Below are 20,769 nucleotides of genomic sequence, written 5' to 3'. Positions count from 1 at the left end.
ACTGTGAGGTATAATTGGAATTGTGGGTACTATTGTGTGGCCATGCCCCTTGCCAGCAAAAACACATACCTTTTTGGGCTGTGCGCCGAATGTGCACACTGTTCTTATTTAAATAACAGGGGGTAGGAAAACAAAAAAAGGACTGCTATGGGTGGGGGTGATGGTGCTGGGAAAGGGGTGCAGGGTCAGAGGCGAAACTAGCGGTGGTTGCTAGGGGCACCAGCCAAAATCTTGCCTAGAGCATCATATTGGTTAGGGTCGGCTCTGGTACATGTAATCATTAGCGTTTCTGTAATGGGTGCAATGTGTTCGGTGTCCAGGGGGGCCCACACCGCACACACTGCACCCATGTTTTAATACTTACCCTTCCGGAGTCCGGGCGCTGAAGCTGCGGCAAAAATCACCACCAAAAGGCTGACGCGCATGTGCAGTAGGTAATTAGTCTCTGGGACATGGCGGGTCACATGTTTCCAGAGACCTGCGCATGTGCAGTAGACTCTGGCACAATGCCAGAGCCTACAGTGCCGTGCAGAGGAGGGTGCCCACCCGGAGTCTGCACACAGGCCCTCTGTTGAAGCACCCCTGCATGAGTTGATATAATTGTACTTGCTATCTATCAATAAGCCAACACCACTGGTTAAGTAGCTGGGCTGTTCATAGTTTGAGTTATCCACTAGTGTGTGCTATATAACTCTGCAATATCAACACCTGCACACACGTCATTTCCAGCAGTGGGAACACTGCCCTGTCTGTGAGAGGGGGCCCCTCCCCTGTGCTTTCCTCAGTTCAGCACTTGGTAAACGGGGGATTCTATGAGGTGAACCTGACCATTGTTTTGTCAGAATCATTATCAAGTTTCAGTTTTTAATTATTTTTTTAGTAAATAACTCAAATTTAATATTGCATGAAAGAAAAATAATTTTGCGGCACTGTTTATGGTCTTAAATCATGGTAGAAATCCATATGTTGTTAGCTGCCTACTAGAGACGTTTTGTTTCCAAAGTTGCCACCATTACATATGCATCAGCTGTTTATGTTCTGAAAGTACTTAGTGAGTATTGATGCCATTTAAGGTGTTTACTTCAAGATTCATCTGAGAATTTGTTTGAAAATGTAAGTTTATGTATAGTATTTTAGTTGCAAAAACAGAGGGGGTAATTTAGACCTGATCGCTAGGGTGCATTTTTTGCACCCCTGCGATCAGGTAGTCGCCGCCTACAGGGGGAGGGGGAATTTGCTGTGCAAGTGTGCATTCGGAAGTGTAGCAGAGCTGCACAAACTAATTTTGTGCAGTCTCTACGCAGCCCAGGACTTACTCTTCCAGTCTGATGATCAGGGTCAGAGCTGACGTCTGCGTTTTTCCGGACACTCCTTAAAAACGGTCAGTTACCACCCACAAACGCCCTCTTCCTGTCAATCTCCTTGCAATCGCCAGTGTGTTCGGATTTTTCGCACCATCCCGTCACTGACCGGCGCTCCCCGTGCCTGCGCATTGCAGTCCATACCAGACCTGATCGCAGCCTCTGAGAAAACGCATAGCAGCGATCAGGTCTGAATTACCCCCAGAGTGGTTTAGTTGGTCCCGCCTGTGACAAACATACAAAAGTTTTTCTATTGAGTTTAGGGGTACACTTGGTTAGAAGTAAGCATTTGCTTAAGCTCATTACCCCTAAAAATCATTTACTGAATTATACAGTTGCAGTATTGGGATTTTAACCTTTTTTAAACTGTCCCACCCGTGACAAATTGAATACCAAGATTGAGACCAACAGTTTTAGAACCTCCAAAGGTTAAATTTATTGTCATGAAAGGAGTTTGCCTTTTTATTATTTCCTGCAAGTTAAAACTAAAATACAGCCATTTTTAATTAAATATCAGTATTTGCGGACTAATTATGCCCAGATTTATCAAGCCTTGGAGAGTGATAGATTGCACAGTGATAAAGTACCAACCAATCAGCTCCTAACCGTCATTTTACAGGCTGGGTTTGAAAAATTATAGTTAGGAGCTGATTGGTTGGTACTTTATCACCGTGCAATTTATCACTCTTCAAGGCTTGATAAATCTGGGCCTTAAAACTTAATTGTTCTTCATAGACTGTCAAGATCGGTGTTTGAATGTATGGAATGCAATATGGGTGTGTTGTTTGTGCTGGGGGTAATATGGGAAGGGGGCTGTGTATAGTGGAATGTAAAATGGGGGTGCAATGTGCTCTGAGGGTTAGTATGGGGGAGGAGGGTCTGTGTATACTGGAATGGAATATGGCTGTACTGTACGTATTGAGGAGTAGTGTGGGGGAGGGAGAGGGGATGTGTATACTGGAGTGTGAAATCAGGGTGCTGCGTGCACAGAGGGGTGTTATAGTGGAGGGCACTGTGTATAATGAAAGTATTATGTGGGTACTGTGTATACTGAGTATTATTATGGGGGTGCTGTGTATTCTGTGTATCTCTGTAAAGCGCTGTGGAATATGTGTGCGCTATATAAATAACTGGTAATAAATAAAATACTGAGTGGTATTATGGCGGGTGTTGTGTATACTGAATGGTATAATAAAGGGTGCTGTCTGTACTGAGGGACATAACTACAGTATAGTGGGGCCCGGGAGCTTCTGGACTTGCTATGGACCATTCCACTTGGGTGCTGGGTGCCTTCCTAGTTGCTGAACGAGGTCTCTCTGCAGAACATTTCTGCCAAACCTCTATGTGGTCCTTCATTCATTCTTTTCTCCTTCTCTACTAATTGGACTTGTTCGCCTCTAGCGATACTTGTTTCAGCCAGGGGTCCAACGTACAGCACAGGGGCATTCCCTCCCTTAAAGGGACAGCTTTGGGATGTCCCATGGTTTCCAGTGTCCTCCATGGAAGAAAGAGAAAATCTTATTTACTGAATTACTTTCTCCCAGTCCATGGGGGACACTGGACGCCATCCTTTAAGCCCCTGACTGGCTAGGGGGTTATTCTATGGAACATGTAAAAATCCAGGTCTGCCAACCATGGGGCCTAATTCAGATCTGATCGCAACAGCAAATTTGTTAGCTAATGTTCAAAACCATGTGCACTGCAGGGGGGCAGATATAACACGTGCAAAGAGAGTTAAATTTGGGTGGGGTGTGTTCAAACTGAAATCTAAATTGCAGTGTAAAAATAAAGCAGCCAGTATTTACCCTGCATAGAAACAAAATAACCCACCCAAATGTAACTCTCTCTGCACGTTATATCTGCCCCCCCCCTCCTCCCCCCTGCAGTGCACATGGTTTTGCCCATTAGCTAACAAATGTGCTGCTGCGATCAGGTCTGAATTGGGCCTAATTCAGATCTGATCGCTATGCAGCAATTTTTGCAGTCCTATGATCAGATAGTCACCACCTACAGGGGGAGGGTATTTTTGCTGTGCAAGTGTGTGAACACATGTGTATCAGAGCTGCACAAACTGATTTTGTGCAGTCTCTTGCGCAGCCCAGGACTTACTCAGCCGCTGCGATCACATCAGCCTGTTCGGGACCGGATTTGACATCAGACATCCTCCCTTCAAATGCTTGGTCCCGTCTGCGTTTTTCCAGACACTCCCTTAAAGCGGTCAGTTGCCACCCACAAATGTCCTCTTCCTGTCAATCTCAACCACTTTGCAGCCGTCCGAAAACGCACAGTAGCGATCAGATCTGAATTACCGACTAGGCCCACTGTTCAGTGGCTGGTTTCTTTGCACCTGGTCTTCTCCTCCTTTCCTCCTATTCTGTGACCTTGGTCTTTGTTAGTATAACTGCCAGTTTCAGAAACATCTTCCAGAAATACTGCTCACTACAGATATAGGGGTATATGCAATTGCGGTCGAATTCCCGAAATTGTCGAATTTCGGGTCATTTTCGACCAAAAAAAAAATTCGCCTATGCAATTCAGTGCTTTCCGACCAAAAAACGGACTTTCAAAATTCGACTTTTTGAAATTCGAATTTTTGCAAATTCGACTTTTCTGCAATGATATAAGTGCTGCAATTCGACCAAAGCATATTCAATTCAAGTTTGGAAATTCGACAGCAGTGCTTTTAGACAGCAAATTCGTCATTTTCAATCCGCCACACTTTGGAGGGTGAAAACAAATAAAAAAATTTTAAACATGGTTTTTTTTGTGTTTTTTTTTTTTGGGAATAGCAGATCTATTTATATTAGAAGGGATTAGGTACTTTTTTTTTTTTTTTGGAGGCACAAATATTTTTTATAATTTTTTTTAAAATATTATTATTATTTTTTTTATTTTATTTTTATTGCTGGAACGGTACAATCCGAAAAAAAAATTGCGTGGGGTCCCCCCTCCAAAGCATAACCAGCCTCGGGCTCTTCGAGCTGGTCCTGGTTCTAAAAATGCGGGGAAAAAATTGACAGGGGATCCCCCGTATTTTTAAAACCAGCACCGGGCTCTGCGCCTGGTGCTGGTGCCAAAAATACGGGGGACAAAAAGAGTAGGGGTCCCCCGTATTTTTAACACCAGCATCGGGCTCCACTAGCTGGACAGATAATGCCACAGCCGGGGGTCACTTTTATGCCGTGCCCTGCGGCCGTGGCATTAAATATCCAACTAGTCACCCCTGGCCGGGGTACCCTGGGGGAGTGGGGACCCCTTCAATCAAGGGGTCCCCCCCCCCAGCCACCCAAGGGCCAGGGGTGAAGCCCGAGGCTGTCCCCCCCCATCCAATGGGCTGCGGATGGGAGGGCTGATAGCCTTTTGTGATAATTAAAAGATATTGTTTTTTCCAGTAGTACTACAAGTCCCAGCAAGCCTCCCCCGCAAGCTGGTACTTGGAGAACCACAAGTACCAGCATGCGGGAGAAAAACGGGCCCGCTGGTACCTGTAGTAGTACTACTGGAAAAAAAATACCCAAATAAAAACAGGACACACACACCGTGAAAGTAAAACTTTATTTCTTACGTCGACACACACATACTTACCTATGTTCACACGCCGACATCGGTCCTCTTCTCCATGTAGAATCCAGGGGTACCTGAAAAAAAAGATCAATATACTCACCTCAGCCATGGTCCAGAGATACATCCACGTACTTGTAGAAAATAACAAACCGCAAATACCCGACCAAACGGACTGAAAGGGGTCCCATGCTGACACATGGGACCCCTATCCCCGAATGCAGAGAGACCTGTCAGTGACAGCTGTCACAGAAAGGTCTCTATAGCCAATCAGGAAGCGCAACTTCGTTGCGCTCATCTGATTGGCTCTGTGCGTCTGAGCAGACAGCGCATCGCAAAGCCCAGTCCATTATATTCAATGGTGGGAACTTAGCGGCTAGCGGTGAGGTCACCCGCCGGTCAGCGGCTGACCGGCGGGTGACCCCCCCGCTAGCCGCTAAGTTCCCACCATTGAAAGTAATGGAGCGGCTTTGCGATGCGCTGTCACATCACAGACAGCGCACAGCCAATCAGATGAGCGCCACGGAAGTAGCGCTTCCTGATTGGCTGAAGGGACTTCAGTGACAGGAGTCACGTGATGTCCCGGCATTCGGGAGAAAGGGGTCTGATGTGAAAGCATTGGACCCCTTTCTAGTCCGGTATGGATCGGTGTTCGTTTTTTTGTTTTGCCAAGTACGTGGATTATCTCTGGACCTGGATGTACCTCTGGACGCTGGAAGGTGAGTATAATTTTTTCACAGGTACCTCGGATCGTCGGAGACCGTGGCAGTCGGCGTGTCAACATAGGTAAGTATGTGTGTGTCGGCGTATGAAATAAAGTTTTACTTTCACGGTGTGTGTGTCCTGTTTTTATTTGGGTATTTTTTTTCCAGTAGTACTACAGGTACCAGCGGGCCCGTTTTTCTCCCGCATGCTGGTACTTGTGGTTCTCCAAGTACCAGCTTGCGGGGGAGGCTTGCTGGGACTTGTAGTACTAATGGAAAAAACAATATCTTTCTATTATCACAAAAGGCTATCAGCCCCCCCATCCGCAGCCCATTGGATGGGGGGGGACAGCCTCGGGCTTCACCCCTGGCCCTTGGGTGGCTGGGGGGGGGGACCCCTTGATTGTAGGGGTCCCCACTCCCCCAGGGTACCCCGGCCAGGGGTGACTAGTTGGGTAGTTAATGCCACGGCCGCAGGGCACGGCATAAAAGTGACCCCCGGCTGTGGCATTATCTGTCCAGCTAGTGGAGCCCGATGCTGGTGTTAAAAATACGGGGGACCTCTACTCTTTTTGTCCCCCGTATTTTTGGCACCAGCACCAGGCGCAGAGCCCGGTGCTGGTTTTAAAAATACGGGGGATCCCTGCCCAATTTTTCCCCTGCATTTTTAGAACCAGGACCAGCTCGAAGAGCCCGAGGCTGGTTATGCTTTGGAGGGGGGACCCCACGCCATTTTTTTTTCCGGGTTTTTCCCGTTTTTTAAAATCGCGGCAAAATCCGCCAAATCGGCCGATTTTCGCCCGCGATTCTGGCGAATCCGTTTTTCATTGAATATGGTGAATTCCGGAAGCCACCTTCCGGAATTCACCTGGCGAATTTAGTCGAATTAAAAAACGGCGAAAAATTGCCGCGATTCGCCGTGAATTGCATATACCCCATAATGACATTGCACAGAGCTCCTGTGAAGATGACGGTTCAGTGAAAGTAATGTTTTTGAAGGGTGTTGGGGAAAATGGAAAGCTGTTCAAAACAAATGAAAATGTATATTAATTTTGTAAATGTTCTTCAGAATCTTGCAATCTACACCAGTTCTCAAAAAAAGTTAGAAGCAGTTTATTATGAGTTTCCTGCTATGGTAGATGTTTCTGAACAGGGATAACAGCAGAATGTAAAAACAAACAAATTTATACTCTAAATTTAAAACAATAATATTTGTAATAAAATTAATATGTTAAATAACAAATAATGATTATAAAGCAATAGAAGTGCCCTGTGTTTGTTCTACATACAGAAAATGGGTGTTACTGAGAATTATTTTGCACTGTGTCCCACCGGTGACAAAATAAAACATTATTTTGCATAAAACTAATACTTTTCTACTTGGTTTTTTTTTTTTTTTGTAACATATTCTACACCAAGTTCTTACTTCACAATGGGAAAATTATACATTTTATCCCACCTGTACAATTCATAGAGATTGTATAAAATCGCTTGCTATGTGAGAAGGTATGTCTACTTTCTGGCTCTCATTCCGAGTTGTTCGCTCGCTAGTTGCTTTTAGCAGCATTGCACATGCTAGGCCGCCGCCCTCTGGGAGTGTATCTTAGCTTAGCAGAATAGTGAACGAAAGAGTAGCAGAACTGCTACTAAATATTTTCTTGCAGTTTCTGAGCTCCAGACCTACTCCTAGATTGCGATCAGCTCAGTCCGTTTAGTTCCTGGTTTGACATCACAAACACGCCCTGCGTTCGGCCAGCCACTCCCCCATTTCTCCAGACACTCCCGCTTTTTTCCCAGATGCCTGCATTTTTTAGCACACTCCCGGAAACGCTCAGTTACCACCCAGAAACGCCCCTTTCCTGTCAATCATTCACCGATCAGCAGTGCGACTGAAAATCGTTGCTCGAACACCAGCAAATCTGTTAAGTTTTGTGTTAAATAACTTAGCGCATGCGCTGTGCGTACGCTGTGCGTACCGTGCGCATGCGCAGTAAACAACAGATCGCAGCATAGCGAAAATCCTCAACGAGCGAACAACTCGGAATGACCCCCTCTGTCCGCTCCCGATGCGACTGCATTCACATTATTTTGAGAGGGCATGGGTCAGCCACAACTGTGGATCGTGCTAATTTTTTGTGCATGCATTGCGATTCTGCTAATGCATACGCAGATATGCGGATACATTGGTGGGCATCTTTTATCCTTTCTGGGCGGCTCTTCACATGTGATTTTTAGCAGTAGCAGGTTTGAGAAATTTGATTATTCAGCCTCAGTAGCGATCCATAGTGAATTAGGCACAGTGTACATTTATTTATATAATGGTACCATCAAATCAATTTAAAAGTAGCATGACAATTGTAACAACAACAAAAAATTACATCTATATTATGCTACTGTTTAATGGTTTACACTTGCGCTAATAATTTCTTGAAGCTTTAGAAAAAAGAATATAATTTATAATTATCATATTAATTTTTAGCACTTGTTGAATGTTAATGATCAAATGTATGACACATTTGTCCATCTTATCTAGGAAAACTTCCAGGACTCCCGTCCCCTCAGTTTGTGTGGCTACGGAAGTATTGGCAGAGAAGCCTCCCGAATCTTAACAGCTTCTTCTTAAGCAGTGTGACTCAGACAGATCATGGTGAACAAAACCACGTCTCCAAAGAGCTCAGCAAATCTGAGACAGGTATGTTGCAGAACATTAGTGGTTCCAATAGTGAATTAAGAACATCCTGATATCTGGTCTATACATAAGCCATAATCCCACTGACTGCCACCACCATTATTTCTCTGACGTCCTAGTGGATGCTGGGAACTCCGTAAGGACCATGGGGAATAGCGGCTCCGCAGGAGACTGGGCACAACTAAAGAAAGCTTTAGAACTACCTGGTGTGCACTGGCTCCTCCCACTATGACCCTCCTCCAGACCTCAGTTAGAATCTTGTGCCCGGCTGAGCTGGATGCACACTAGGGGCTCTCCTGAGCTCCTAGAAAAGAAAGTATATTTTAGGTTTTTTTATTTTCAGTGAGATCTGCTGGCAACAGACTCACTGCTACGAGGGACTAAGGGGAGAAGAAGCGAACCTACCTGCTTGCAGCTAGTTTGGGCTTCTTAGGCTACTGGACACCATTAGCTCCAGAGGGATCGAACACAGGACCCGACCTCGATCGTCCGGTCCCGGAGCCTCGCCGCCGTCCCCCTTACAGAGCCAGAAGCATGAAGATGGTCCTTAAAATCGGCGGCAGAAGACTTCGGTCTTCAACAAGGTAGCGGACAGCACTGCAGCTGTGCGCCATTGCTCCTCATGCACACCTCACACTCCGGTCACTGATGGGTGCAGGGCGCTGGGGGGGGGGGGGCGCCCTGAGCAGCAATATTAACACCTTGTCTGGCAAAATAAGCACAATATAAAATACCCCTGCCAGGATCCATGAAAAAGCGGGAGAAAAGTCCGCCGAAAAAGGGGCGGGGCTATCTCCCTCAGCACACTGGCGCCATTTTCTCTTCACAGTGCAGCTGGAAGACAGCTCCCCAGGCTCTCCCCTGTAGTTTTCAGGCTCAAAGGGTAAAAAAGAGAGGGGGGGCACTAAATTTAGGCGCAAATCTGTGTATTATAGCAGCTATAAGGGAAAAATCACTGTGGGTAGTGTGAATCCCTGCATTATATAGCGCTCTGGTGTGTGCTGGCATACTCTCTCTCTGTCTCCCCAAAGGACTTTGTGGGGTCCTGTCCTCAGTCAGAGCATTCCCTGTGTGTGTGCGGTGTGTCGGTACGGCTGTGTCGACATGGTTGATGAGGAGGCTTATGTGGAGGCGGAGCAGATGCCGATAAATGTGATGTCGCCCCCTGTGGGGCCGACACCAGAGTGGATGGATAGGTGGAAGGTATTAACCGACAGTGTCAACTCCTTACATAAAAGGCTGGATGACGTAACAGCTGTGGGACAGCCAGCTTCTCAACCCGCGCCTGCCCAGGCGTCTCAAAGGCCATCAGGGGCTCAAAAACGCCCGCTACCTCAGATGGCTGACACAGATGTCGACACGGAGTCTGACTCCAGTGTCGACGAGGTTGAGACATATACACAATCCACTAGGAACATCCGTTGCATGATCTCGGCAATGAAAAATGTGTTACACATTTCTGACATTAACCCAGGTACCAAAAAAAAGGGGTTTTATGTTTGGGGAGAAAAAGCAGACAGTGTTTTGTTCCCCCATCAGATGAGTGAATGAAATGTGTGAAGAAGCGTGGGTTCCCCCGATAAGAAACTGGTAATTTCTAAAAAGTTACTGATGGCGTACCCTTTCCCGCCAGAGGATAGGTCACGTTGGGAGATATCCCCTAGGGTGGATAAGGCGCTCACACGTTTGTCAAAAAAGGTGGCACTGCCGTCTTAGAATACGGCCACTTTGAAGGAGCCTGCTGATAAAAAGCAGGAGGCTATCCTGAAGTCTGTATATACACACTCAGGTACTATACTGAGACCTGCAATTGCCTCAGCATGAATAGTGCTGCTGCAGCGTGGTCTATTACCCTGTTAGGACAGGGATACTATTTGCTAACCATAGAGCATATTAAAGACGTCGTCTTATATATGAGGGATGCACAGAGGGATATTTGCCGGCTGGCATCCAGAATTAATGCAATGTCCATTCTGCCAGGAGGGTATAAGGGACCCGGCAGTGGACAGGCGAAGCTGACTTTAGAAGGCACATGAAGATTCTGCCTTATAAGTGTGAGGAATTGTTTGGGGATGGTCTCTGGGACCTCATATCCACAGCAACAGCTGGGAAGGAAAAAATTTACCTCAAGTTTCCTCACAGCCTAAGAAAGCACCGTATTATAAGGTACAGTCCTTTCGGCTTCAGAAAAGCAAGCGGGTCAAAGGCGGTGAGACCCATTCTAAAATTGAAATCCTTGAACACTTATATACGAAGGTTCAAGTTCAAAATGGAATCGCTCAGGGCGGTTATTGCAAGCCTGGACGAAGGGGATTACATGGTATCACTGGATATCAAGGATGCTTACCTGCATGTCCCCATTTACCCTCCTCACCAGGAGAACCTCAAAATTGTGGTACAGGACTGTCATTACCAATTCCAGACGTTGCCGTTGGTCTGTCCCCGGCACCGAGGGTATTTACCAAGGTAATGGCCGAAATTATGATACTCCTTCAAAAAAAGGGAGTTATAATTATCCCGTACTTGGACGATCTCCTTATAAAGGCGAGGTCAAGGGAGCAGTTGTTCGTCGGAGTAGCACTATCTCGGGAAGTGCTACAACAGCATGGCTGGATTCTGAATAGTCCAAAGTCGCAGCTGGTTCCTACGACGCGTCTACTGTTCCTGGGTATGGTTCTGGACACAGAACAGGAAAAAGGGTTTCTCCCGGAGGAGAAGGCCAAGGAGTTGTCATCTCTAGTCAGAGACCTCCTAATACAAATACAGGTGTCGGTGCATCAATGCACGCGAGTCCTGGGAAAGATGGTAGCTTCTTACGAAGAAATTCCATTCGTCAGGTTCCATGCAAGGATCTTCCAGTGGGATCTGTTGGACAAGTGGTCCGGGTCGCATCTTCAGATGCATCGGCTGATAACCCTGTCCCCAAGGGCCAGGGTGTCGCTGTTGTGGTGGCTGCAGAGTGCTCATCTTCTAGAGGGCCGCAGATTCGGCATACAGGACTGGATCCTGGTGACCACGGATGCCAGCCTTCGAGGCTGGGGGGCAGTCACACAGGGAAGAAACTTCCAAGGACTATGGTCAAGTCAGGAGACTTCCCTACACATAAATATTCTGGGACTAAGGGCCATTCACAATGCCCTAAGTCAGGCTAGACCCCTGCTTCAACACCAGCCGGTGCTGGTCCAGTCAGACAACATCACGGCGGTCGCCCATGTAAACCAGCAGGGCGGCACAAGAAGCAGGATGGTGATGGCAGAAGCCACAAGGATTTTCCGATGGGCGGAAAATCATGGGTTAGCACTGTCAGCAGTGTTCATTCCCGGAGTGGACAACTGGGAAGCAGACTTTCTCAGCAGGCACGACCTCCACCCGGAAGAGTGGGAACTTCATCCAGAAGTCTTCAAAATGATTGTACACCATTGGGAAAGGCCACAGGTGGACATGATGGCGTCCCGCCTCAACAAAAAGCTAAAAAGATATTGCGCCAGGTCAAGGGACCCTCAGGCGATAGCTGTGGACGCTCTGGTAACACCGTGGGTGTACCAGTCGGTGTATGTGTTCCTTCCTTTGCCTCTCATACCCAAGGTACTGAGAATACTAAGACGGAGAGGAGTAAGAACTATACTCGTGGTTCCGGATTGGCCAAGAAGAGCTTGGTACCCAGAACTTCAAGAAATGATCTCAGAGGACCCATGGCCTCTGCCGTTCAGACAGGACCTGCTGCAGCAGGGGCCCTGCCTGTTCCAAGACTTACCACGGCTGTGTTTGACAGCATGGCGGTTGAACACCGGATCCTAAAGGAAAAAGGCATTCCGGAGGAAGTCATTCCCACGCTGATTGAGGCTAGGAAAGATGTGATCGAAAAACACCGCATATGGCAAAAATATGTTGCTTGGTGTGAGGCCAGGAAGGCCCCAACGGAGGAATTTCAACTGGGTCGATTTCTGCACTTCCTACAGTCAGGAGTGACTACGGGCCTAAAATTGGGTTCCATTAAGGTCCAGATTTCGGCTCTGTACATTTTCTTCCAAAAAGAACTGGCTTCACTGCCTGAAGTTCAGACTTTTGTTAAGGGAGTGCTGCCCGTTTGTGCCTCTAGTGGCACCGTGGGATCTCAACGTGGTGTTGGATTTCCTGAAGTCGCATTGGGTTGAGCCACTTAAATCCGTAGAGCTAAAATACCTCACGTGGAAAGTGGTCATGCTGTTGGCCTTGGCGTTGGCCAGGCGTGTATCAGAATTGGCGGTTTTGTCATGCAAAAGCCCTTATCTGATTTTCATATGGATAGGGCGGAATTGAGGACTCGTTCCCAATTCCTTCCTAAGGTGGTATCAGCTTTTCATGTGAACCAACCTATTGTTGTGCCTGCGGCTACGTGGGACTTGGAGGACTCCAAGTTACTGGACGTAGTCAGGGCCCTGAAAATATATGTTTCCAGGACGGCTGGAGTCAGGAAAACTGACTCGCTATTTATCCTGTATGCACCCAACAAGCTGGGTGCTCCTGCTTCAAAGCAGACTATTGCTCGCTGGATCTGTAGTACGATTCAACTTGCACATTCTGCGGCTGGACTGCCGCACCCTAAATCTGTAAAAGCCCATTCCACGAGGAAAGTGGGATCTTCTTGGGTGGCTGCCCGAGGGGTCTCGGCTTTACAACTTTGCCGAGCTGTTACTTGGTCGGGTTCAAACATTTTTGCAAAAGTCTACAAGTTTGATACCCTGGCTGAGGAGGACCTTGAGTTTGCTCATTCGGTGCTGCAGAGTCATCCGCACTCTCCCGCCCGTTTGGGAGCTTTGGTATAATCCCCATGGTCCTTTCGGAGTTCCCAGCATCCACTAGGACGTCAGAGAAAATAAGATTTTACTCACCGGTAAATCTATTTCTCGTAGTCCGTAGTGGATGCTGGGCGCCCGTCCCAAGTGCGGATTGTCTGCAATACTTGTATATAGTTATTGCCTAACTAAAGGGTTATTGTTGAGCCATCTGTTACTGAGGCTCAGTTATATTTCATACTGTTAACTGGGTATAATATCACGAGTTATACGGTGTGATTGGCGTGGCTGGTATGAGTCTTACCCGGGATTCCAAATCCTTTCCTTATTGTGTCAGCTCTTCCGGGCACAGTATCCTAACTGAGGTCTGGAGGAGGGTCATAGTGGGAGGAGCCAGTGCACACCAGGTAGTCCTAAAGCTTTCTTTAGTTGTGCCCAGTCTCCTGCGGAGCCGCTATTCCCCATGGTCCTTACGGAGTTCCCAGCATCCACTACGGACTACGAGAAATAGATTTACCGGTGAGTAAAATCTTATTTTTACCATGACACTAACACCATTACATACAGTAATACAGTATTTACAGCCATTATTATAATGCTCTTTACATTCCTCTAATTTCAATTAATTGCAATGGACAGTGAGACCTAGCTCTCAAATTTCCTTAGTCACTTCCACGAACAGTGTTTCCAAAAGCATAGTTATACAGTTAGGGCCTAAGTCAGCTTCAGTTGTGGAAGTGTAGAAATCGCTATTTGGCAATTTCTGCACTTCAACGCATGTGTGCACGCAGCTGCACACATGTACAAGGACTTTAACTGCGACTGTGTGTTCGGGGCTTCGTGGCGGTGTGTGGGGGGGCGTGGCCAGATAACGCAGGCTTGTGTTGCAAGACGGGCCATGGTGGCTGCGTGACGTCACATGCAGCCAGAGCATGCAGTTTTGGACGAGGAGTCAAAATTGAGCTGCATGCACGGCCAACACCCGCGGGGCCGTGCATCGCACACTTAGCGATAAACGATGTTGCTCAGGAAGGGTCAAAATGAGTGACGTTGTTTCATTTATCACTAAGTGTGTACCCACCTTTAGAGTACAAAGTATTCCTGTGCGCTGATTTATTAATTTGTACTTCTGACATCCATAAAGGTACAGACTGGATCAAACCTTAATAGTAGTACAAAAAATTTAGATATTGTGTCTAGTGGGAGAGTTATCAAATCTTGGAGACAGATAAAGTACTAGCAAAGCAGCATCTGTCATTTCTCTTACGTCCTAGAGGATGCTGGGGACTCCGTAAGGACCATGGGGTATAGACGGGCTCCGCAGGAGACATGGGCACTATAAAGAACTTTAGAATGGGTGTGCACTGGCTCCTCCCTCTATGCCCCTCCTCCAGACCTCAGTTAGATCCTGTGCCCAGAGGAGACTAGAGGCACTACAGGGGAGCTCTCCTGAGTTTCTCTGAAAAAAAGAATTTTGTTAGGTTTTTTATTTTCAGGGAGCACTGCTGGCAATAGGCTCCCTGCATCGTGGGACTGAGGAGAGAGAAGCAGACCTACTTAACTGATAGGCTCTGCTTCTTAGGCTACTGGACACCATTAGCTCCAGAGGGTCGGAACGCAGGTCTTACCCTCGCCGTTCGTTCCGGAGCCACGCTGCCGTCGTCCTCACAGAGCCGGAAGATAGAAGCCGGGTGAGTAGCAGAAGAGAGAATACTTCAAAGGCGGCAGAAGACTTCAGTTCTTCAGTGAGGTAATGCGCAGCGGTAACGCTGCGCGCCATTGCTCCCACACACACACACACAACAGCAGGCACTGTAAGGGTGCAGGGCGCAGGGGGGGCGCCCTGGGCAGCAATTAATAGCCTCAAGGGACACTGGCAGCTATACATATACTGCGGAGGCAGTATATTATTTACCCCCGCCAGGTTTTTTGATTGTTTGAGCGGGACCAAAGCCCACCGCTGAGGGGGCGGGGCTTGATCCTCCAGCACTAACCAGCGCCATTTTCTCCACAACACATGCAGAGAAGCTGGCTCCCCGGACTCTCCCCTGCTGAACACGATCACAGAGGACAAAAAGAGGGGGGGGCACTTTTTATTGGCGCAGTGAGTGTATTATATAATTGTATAAAAGCGCTGTTTCTCTGGGAATTTAGTTTCCAGTGTCAGTTGGCGCTGGGTGTGTGCTGGCATACTCTCTCTCTCTGTGTCTCCAAAGGGCCTTATTGGTGAACTGTCTCCATATAGATATATCCCCGAATGTGTGGGGGTGTCGGTACGCGTGTGTCAGCATGTCTGAAGCGGAAGGCTCTTCTAAGGAGGAGGTGGAGCTGATGATTGTGGTGTCTCCGTCGGCAACGCCGACACATGATTGGATGGATATGCTGAATGTTTTAAATGCAAATGTGACTTTGTTTGCATAGGAGATTGGACAAAGCAGAGTCCAAGGATAATACAGGTAGTCAATCAATGGCTTTGACGGTGTCACAGGGCCCTTCAGGGTCTCAAAAACGTCCCCTGTCCCAAATAACAGACACTGATACCGACACGGATTCTGACTCCAGTGTCGACTATGATGATGCGAGGTTACACCCAAGGGTGGCCAAGAGTATTCATTGTATGATTATTGCAATAAAAGATGTTTTGCATATCACGGATGACCCCTCTATCCCTGACAAGAGGGTTCACATGTTTAAAGAAAAGAAACCTGAGGTAACTTTTCCCCCATCTCATGAGCTGAACGAGTTATTTGAAAAGGTTTGGGAAACTCCAGACAAGAAGCGGCAGATTCCCAAAAGAATTCTTATGGCGTATCCTTTCCCTGTGAAGGACAGGTTACGGTGGGAATCCTCACCCAGGGTGGACAAGGCGTTAACGCGCTTGTCCAAAAAGGTGGCGCTACCGTCTCCAGACACAGCAGCCCTCAAGGATCCTGCTGATCGCAGACAGGAAACTGCCTTAAAATCAATTTATACACATACAGGGACCTTGCTCAGACCAGCAATAGCGTTGGCTTGGGTTTGTAGCGCTGTAGCAGCTTGGACTGATACCTTGTCAGCTGAATTGATACCCTAGATAGGGATACCATTTTATTGACCTTAGGTCACATAAAAGACGCAGTCTTGTATATGAGAGACGCTCAGAGGGACGTTGTTCTGCTAGGTTCGAGAGCCAACACCATGGCGATTTCTGCTAGGCGAGCCCTGTGGACCCGCCAATGGTCGGGTGATGCCGACTCAAAGAAACATATGGAAGTTTTACCTTACAAAGGTGAGGATTTAGTTGGGCAAGGTCTCGCAGACCTGGTTTCCACAGCTACCGCAGGTAAATCTACCTTTTTACCTTATGTTTCTCCACAGCAAAAGAAGAAAACGCCGCAATATCAGATGCAGTCCTTTCGATCGCATAAGTCCAGAAGAGGTCGGGGTTCTTCCTTCCTCGCCAGAGGTAAGGGTAGAGGGATAAAACTGCCGGCTACGGCTAGTTCCCAGGAGCAGAAGTCCTCCCCGGCTTCTACTAAATCCACAGCATGACGCTGGGACTCCACTGGGGGAGTCCGCCCCGGTGGGGGCACGTCTTCGACTCTTCAGCCACGTCTGGGTTCGGTCGGACGTGGATCCTTGGGCAATGGAGTTTGTATCCCAAGGCTACAAGCTGGAATTCGAAGACGTGCCTCCTCGCTGGTTTTTCAAATCGGCTTTACCAGCTTCTTCCCCAGACAGGGAGATAGGGTTAGCTGCGATTCAAAAACTGTGTCAACAACAAGTGGTTGTCGAGGTTCCCCTAGTTCAACAGGGGAAGGGGTACTACTCAACCCTATTTGTGGTCCCGAAATCGGACGGTACGGTCAGACCCATTCTAAATTTAAAATCCCTAAACCTGTACTTTAAAAAAGTTCAAATTCAAGATGGAATCGCTCAGGGCGGTTATCTCCAGCTTGGAAGAGGAGGATTTTATGGTGTCTCTAGACATAAAGGATGCATACCTTCATGTCCCCATATATCCCCCTCATCAGGCGTACCTGAGATTCGCTGTACAGGACTGTCATTACCAGTTTCAGACGTTGCCGTTTGGGCTTTCCACGGCCCTGAGGATTTTCACCAAGGTAATGGCGGAAATGATGGTGCTCCTGCGCCGACAGGGAGTCACAATTATCCCGTACTTGGACAATCTCCTGATAAAAGCGAGATCGATAGATCAGTTGCTGAAAAGTGTCACTCTCCCTGAGTGTGCTGCAGCAGTATGGCTGGATTCTAAATCTTCCAAAGTCGCAGTTGGTTCTAACGACTCTGCTATCTTTCTTGGGCATGATTCTGGACACGGAACAAAAGAGGGTTTTTCTCCCACTGGAAAAAGCCAAGGAACTCCAGAACATGGTCAGAGACCTGTTAAAACCGAAAAGAGTGTCAGTCCATCAATGCACTCGAGTTCTGGGGGAAATGGTGGCGTCCTACGAGGCCATCCCCTTCGGCAGGTTTCATGCGTGAACGTTTCAGTGGGACCTTCTGGACAAGTGGTCCGGGTCCCATCTTCAACTTCATCAAAAAATAAGCCTGTCCCCCAGGGCCAGGGTGTCTCTCCTGTGGTGGCTGCAGAGTGCTCACCTTCTAGAGGGTCGCAGGTTCAGCATTCAAGACTGGGTTCTGGTGACCACGGACGCGAGCCTCCGAGGATGGGGTGCAGTCACACAAGGAAGAAATTTTCAGGGGATATGGTCAAGCCAGGAGGCTTGTCTACACATCAATGTACTGGAATTAAGGGCCATATACAACGGCCTTCGTCAAGTGGAGGATCTCCTTCGCGACATACCGGTTCTGATTCAATCAGACAACGTCACATCCGTGGCTCATATGAACCGCCAAGGCGGGACAAGGAGTAGAGTGGCAATGGCGGAAGCCACCAGGATTCTTCGCTGGGCGGAAAATCGCGTAAGCGCTCTGTCCGCTGTATTCATTCCGGTGTGGACAACTGGGAAGCAGACTTCCTCAGCAGACACGATCTCCATCCAGGAGAGTGGGGACTTCATCAAGAAGTTTTTGCAGAGATAACAGATCGTTGGGGACTTCCTCAAACAGACATGATGGCATCACGCCTCAACAAGAAGCTTCGGAGGTATTGTGCCAGGTCAAGGGACCCTCAGGCAGTAGCAGTGGACGCCCTGGTGACACCGTGGGTGTTTCAGTCGGTCTATGTGTTCCCTCCTCTGCCACTCATCTCAAAGATATTGAGAATCATAAGACGAAAAAGAGTGCGGACAAAACTCATTGTTCCAGATTGGCCTCGAAGGGCCTGGTATTCAGATCTTCAGGAAATGCTCACAGAAGATCCGTGGCCTCTTCCTCTCAGAGAGGACCTGTTGCAACAGGGGCCCTGCGTGTTCCAAGACTTACCGCGGTTACGTTTGACGGCATGGCGGTTGAACACCGAATCCTAGCTTGGAAAGGCATTCCGGAAGAAGTCATCCCTACTCTGATAAAGGCTAGGAAGGAGGTGACGGCGAAGCATTATCACCGTATCTGGAGAAAGTATGTATCTTGGTGTGAGGCTAAGAATGCTCCTACGGAAGATTTCCATTTGGGCCGTTTTCTCCACTTTCTGCAGACAGGAGTGGATATGGGCCTTAAATTGGGCTCCATTAAAGTACAGATTTTGGCCCTATCGATTTTCTTTCAGAAGGAATTGGCTTGTCTCCCAGAAGTCCAGACCTTTGTAAAGGGAGTGCTGCACATGCAACCTCCTTTTGTGCCTCCTGTGGCACCATGGGACCTTAACGTAGTGTTACAGTTCCTGAAATCTCACTGGTTTGAGCCCCTTCAAACAGTGGAATTAAAATTTCTCACTTGGAAGGTGGTCATGTTGTTGGCCTTGGCGTCTGCAAGGCGGGTGTCTGAATTGGCGGCTTTGTCTCACAAAAGCCCCTATCTGATTTTTCATGTGGATAGAGCGGAGTTGAGGTCTCGTCCTCAATTTTTGCCTAAGGTGGTTTCTTCATTTCATATGAACCAACCTATTGTGGTGCCGGTGGCTACGAGTGGCTTGGAGGATTCCAGGTCCCTGGATGTAGTCAGGGCCTTAAAGATTTGTGTAGCCAGGACGGCTCTGTTTGTCCTGTATGCGGCCAACAAGGTTGGCGCTCCTGCTTCTAAGCAGACTATTGCTCGCTGGATATGTAACACGATTCAGCAGGCTCATTCTACAGCTGGATTGCCGTTACCAAATTCAGTAAAGGCCCACTCCACTAGGAAGGTGGGTTCGTCTTGGGCGGCTGCCCGAGGCGTCTCGGCATTACAGCTTTGCCGAGCTGCTACTTGGTCGGGTTCAAACACTTTTGCAAAATTCTACAAGTTTGATACCCTGGCCGATGAGGACCTCGTGTTTGCTCAATCGGTGCTGCAGAGTCATCCGCACTCTCTCCCGCCCGGTCTGGAGCTTTGGTATAATCCCCATGGTCCTTACGGAGTCCCCAGCATCCTCTAGGACGTAAGAGAAAATAAGATTTTAAACCTACCGGTAAATCTTTTTCTCTAACGTCCTAGTGGATGCTGGGAACTCCGAAAGGACCATGGGGAATAGCAGCTCCGCAGGAGACTGGGCACAACTAAAAGAAAGCTTTTAGACTACCTGGTGTGCACTGGCTCCTCCCACTATGACCCTCCTCCAAGCCTCAGTTAGATTTCTCTATCGTCCTAGTGGATGCTGGGGTTCCTGAAAGGACCATGGGGAATAGCGGCTCCGCAGGAGACAGGGCACAAAAAGTAAAGCTTTAGGATCAGGTGGTGTGCACTGGCTCCTCCCCCTATGACCCTCCTCCAAGCCTCAGTTAGATTTTTGTGCCCGGCCGAGAAGGGTGCAATCTAGGTGGCTCTCCTAAAGAGCTGCTTAGAAAAGTTTAGCTTAGGTTTTTTATTTTACAGTGAGTCCTGCTGGCAACAGGATCACTGCAACGAGGGACTTAGGGGAGAAGAAGTGAACTCACCTGCGTGCAGGATGGATTGGCTTCTTGGCTACTGGACATTAGCTCCAGAGGGACGATCACAGGTACAGCCTGGATGGTCACCGGAGCCTCGCCGCCGGCCCCCTTGCAGATGCTGAAACGAGAAGAGGTCCAGAATCGGCGGCAGAAGACTCCTCAGTCTTCTTAAGGTAGCGCACAGCACTGCAGCTGTGCGCCATTTTCCTCTCAGCACACTTCACACGGCAGTCACTGAGGGTGCAGGGCGCTGGGAGGGGGGCGCCCTGGGAGGCAAATGAAAACCTTTTTTGGCTAAAAATACCTCACATATAGCCTCCGGGGGCTATATGGAGATATTTAACCCCTGCCAGAATCCGTTAAGAGCGGGAGACGAGGCCGCCGAAAAAGGGGCGGGGCCTATCTCCTCAGCACACAGCGCCATTTTCCCTCACAGAAAGGCTGGAGGGAAGGCTCCCAGGCTCTCCCCTGCACTGCACTACAGAAACAGGGTTAAAACAGAGAGGGGGGGCACTAATTTGGCGTTAGAAATATATAAAAAAGATGCTATAAGGGAAAACACTTATATAAGGTTGTCCCTATATAATTATAGCGTTTTTGGTGTGTGCTGGCAAACTCTCCCTCTGTCTCTCCAAAGGGCTAGTAGGTCCTGTCCTCTATCAGAGCATTCCCTGTGTGTGTGCTGTGTGTCGGTACGTGTGTGTCGACATG

The 20,769-nt window shown here is 48.1% G+C and overlaps 1 protein-coding gene across 2 annotated transcripts in view; it reads left to right on the top strand.

Annotated features, from left to right (window-relative positions):
* INPP5B (inositol polyphosphate-5-phosphatase B) overlaps positions 1-20,769 on the top strand; it is a 483,885-nt gene that overhangs the window by 180,530 nt on the left and 282,586 nt on the right. For both annotated transcript variants that reach the window (XM_063954327.1, XM_063954328.1), the window contains one exon: positions 8,160-8,318. In XM_063954327.1, coding sequence (XP_063810397.1) covers positions 8,160-8,318 — 159 coding nt within the window. The remainder of the gene's footprint in view (positions 1-8,159; positions 8,319-20,769) is intronic.

This window comes from Pseudophryne corroboree, chromosome 2 (genome assembly GCF_028390025.1).
Source record: "Pseudophryne corroboree isolate aPseCor3 chromosome 2, aPseCor3.hap2, whole genome shotgun sequence".
NCBI lineage: Eukaryota > Metazoa > Chordata > Amphibia > Anura > Myobatrachidae > Pseudophryne > Pseudophryne corroboree.
This window is presented reverse-complemented; position numbering and strand designations above follow the sequence as displayed.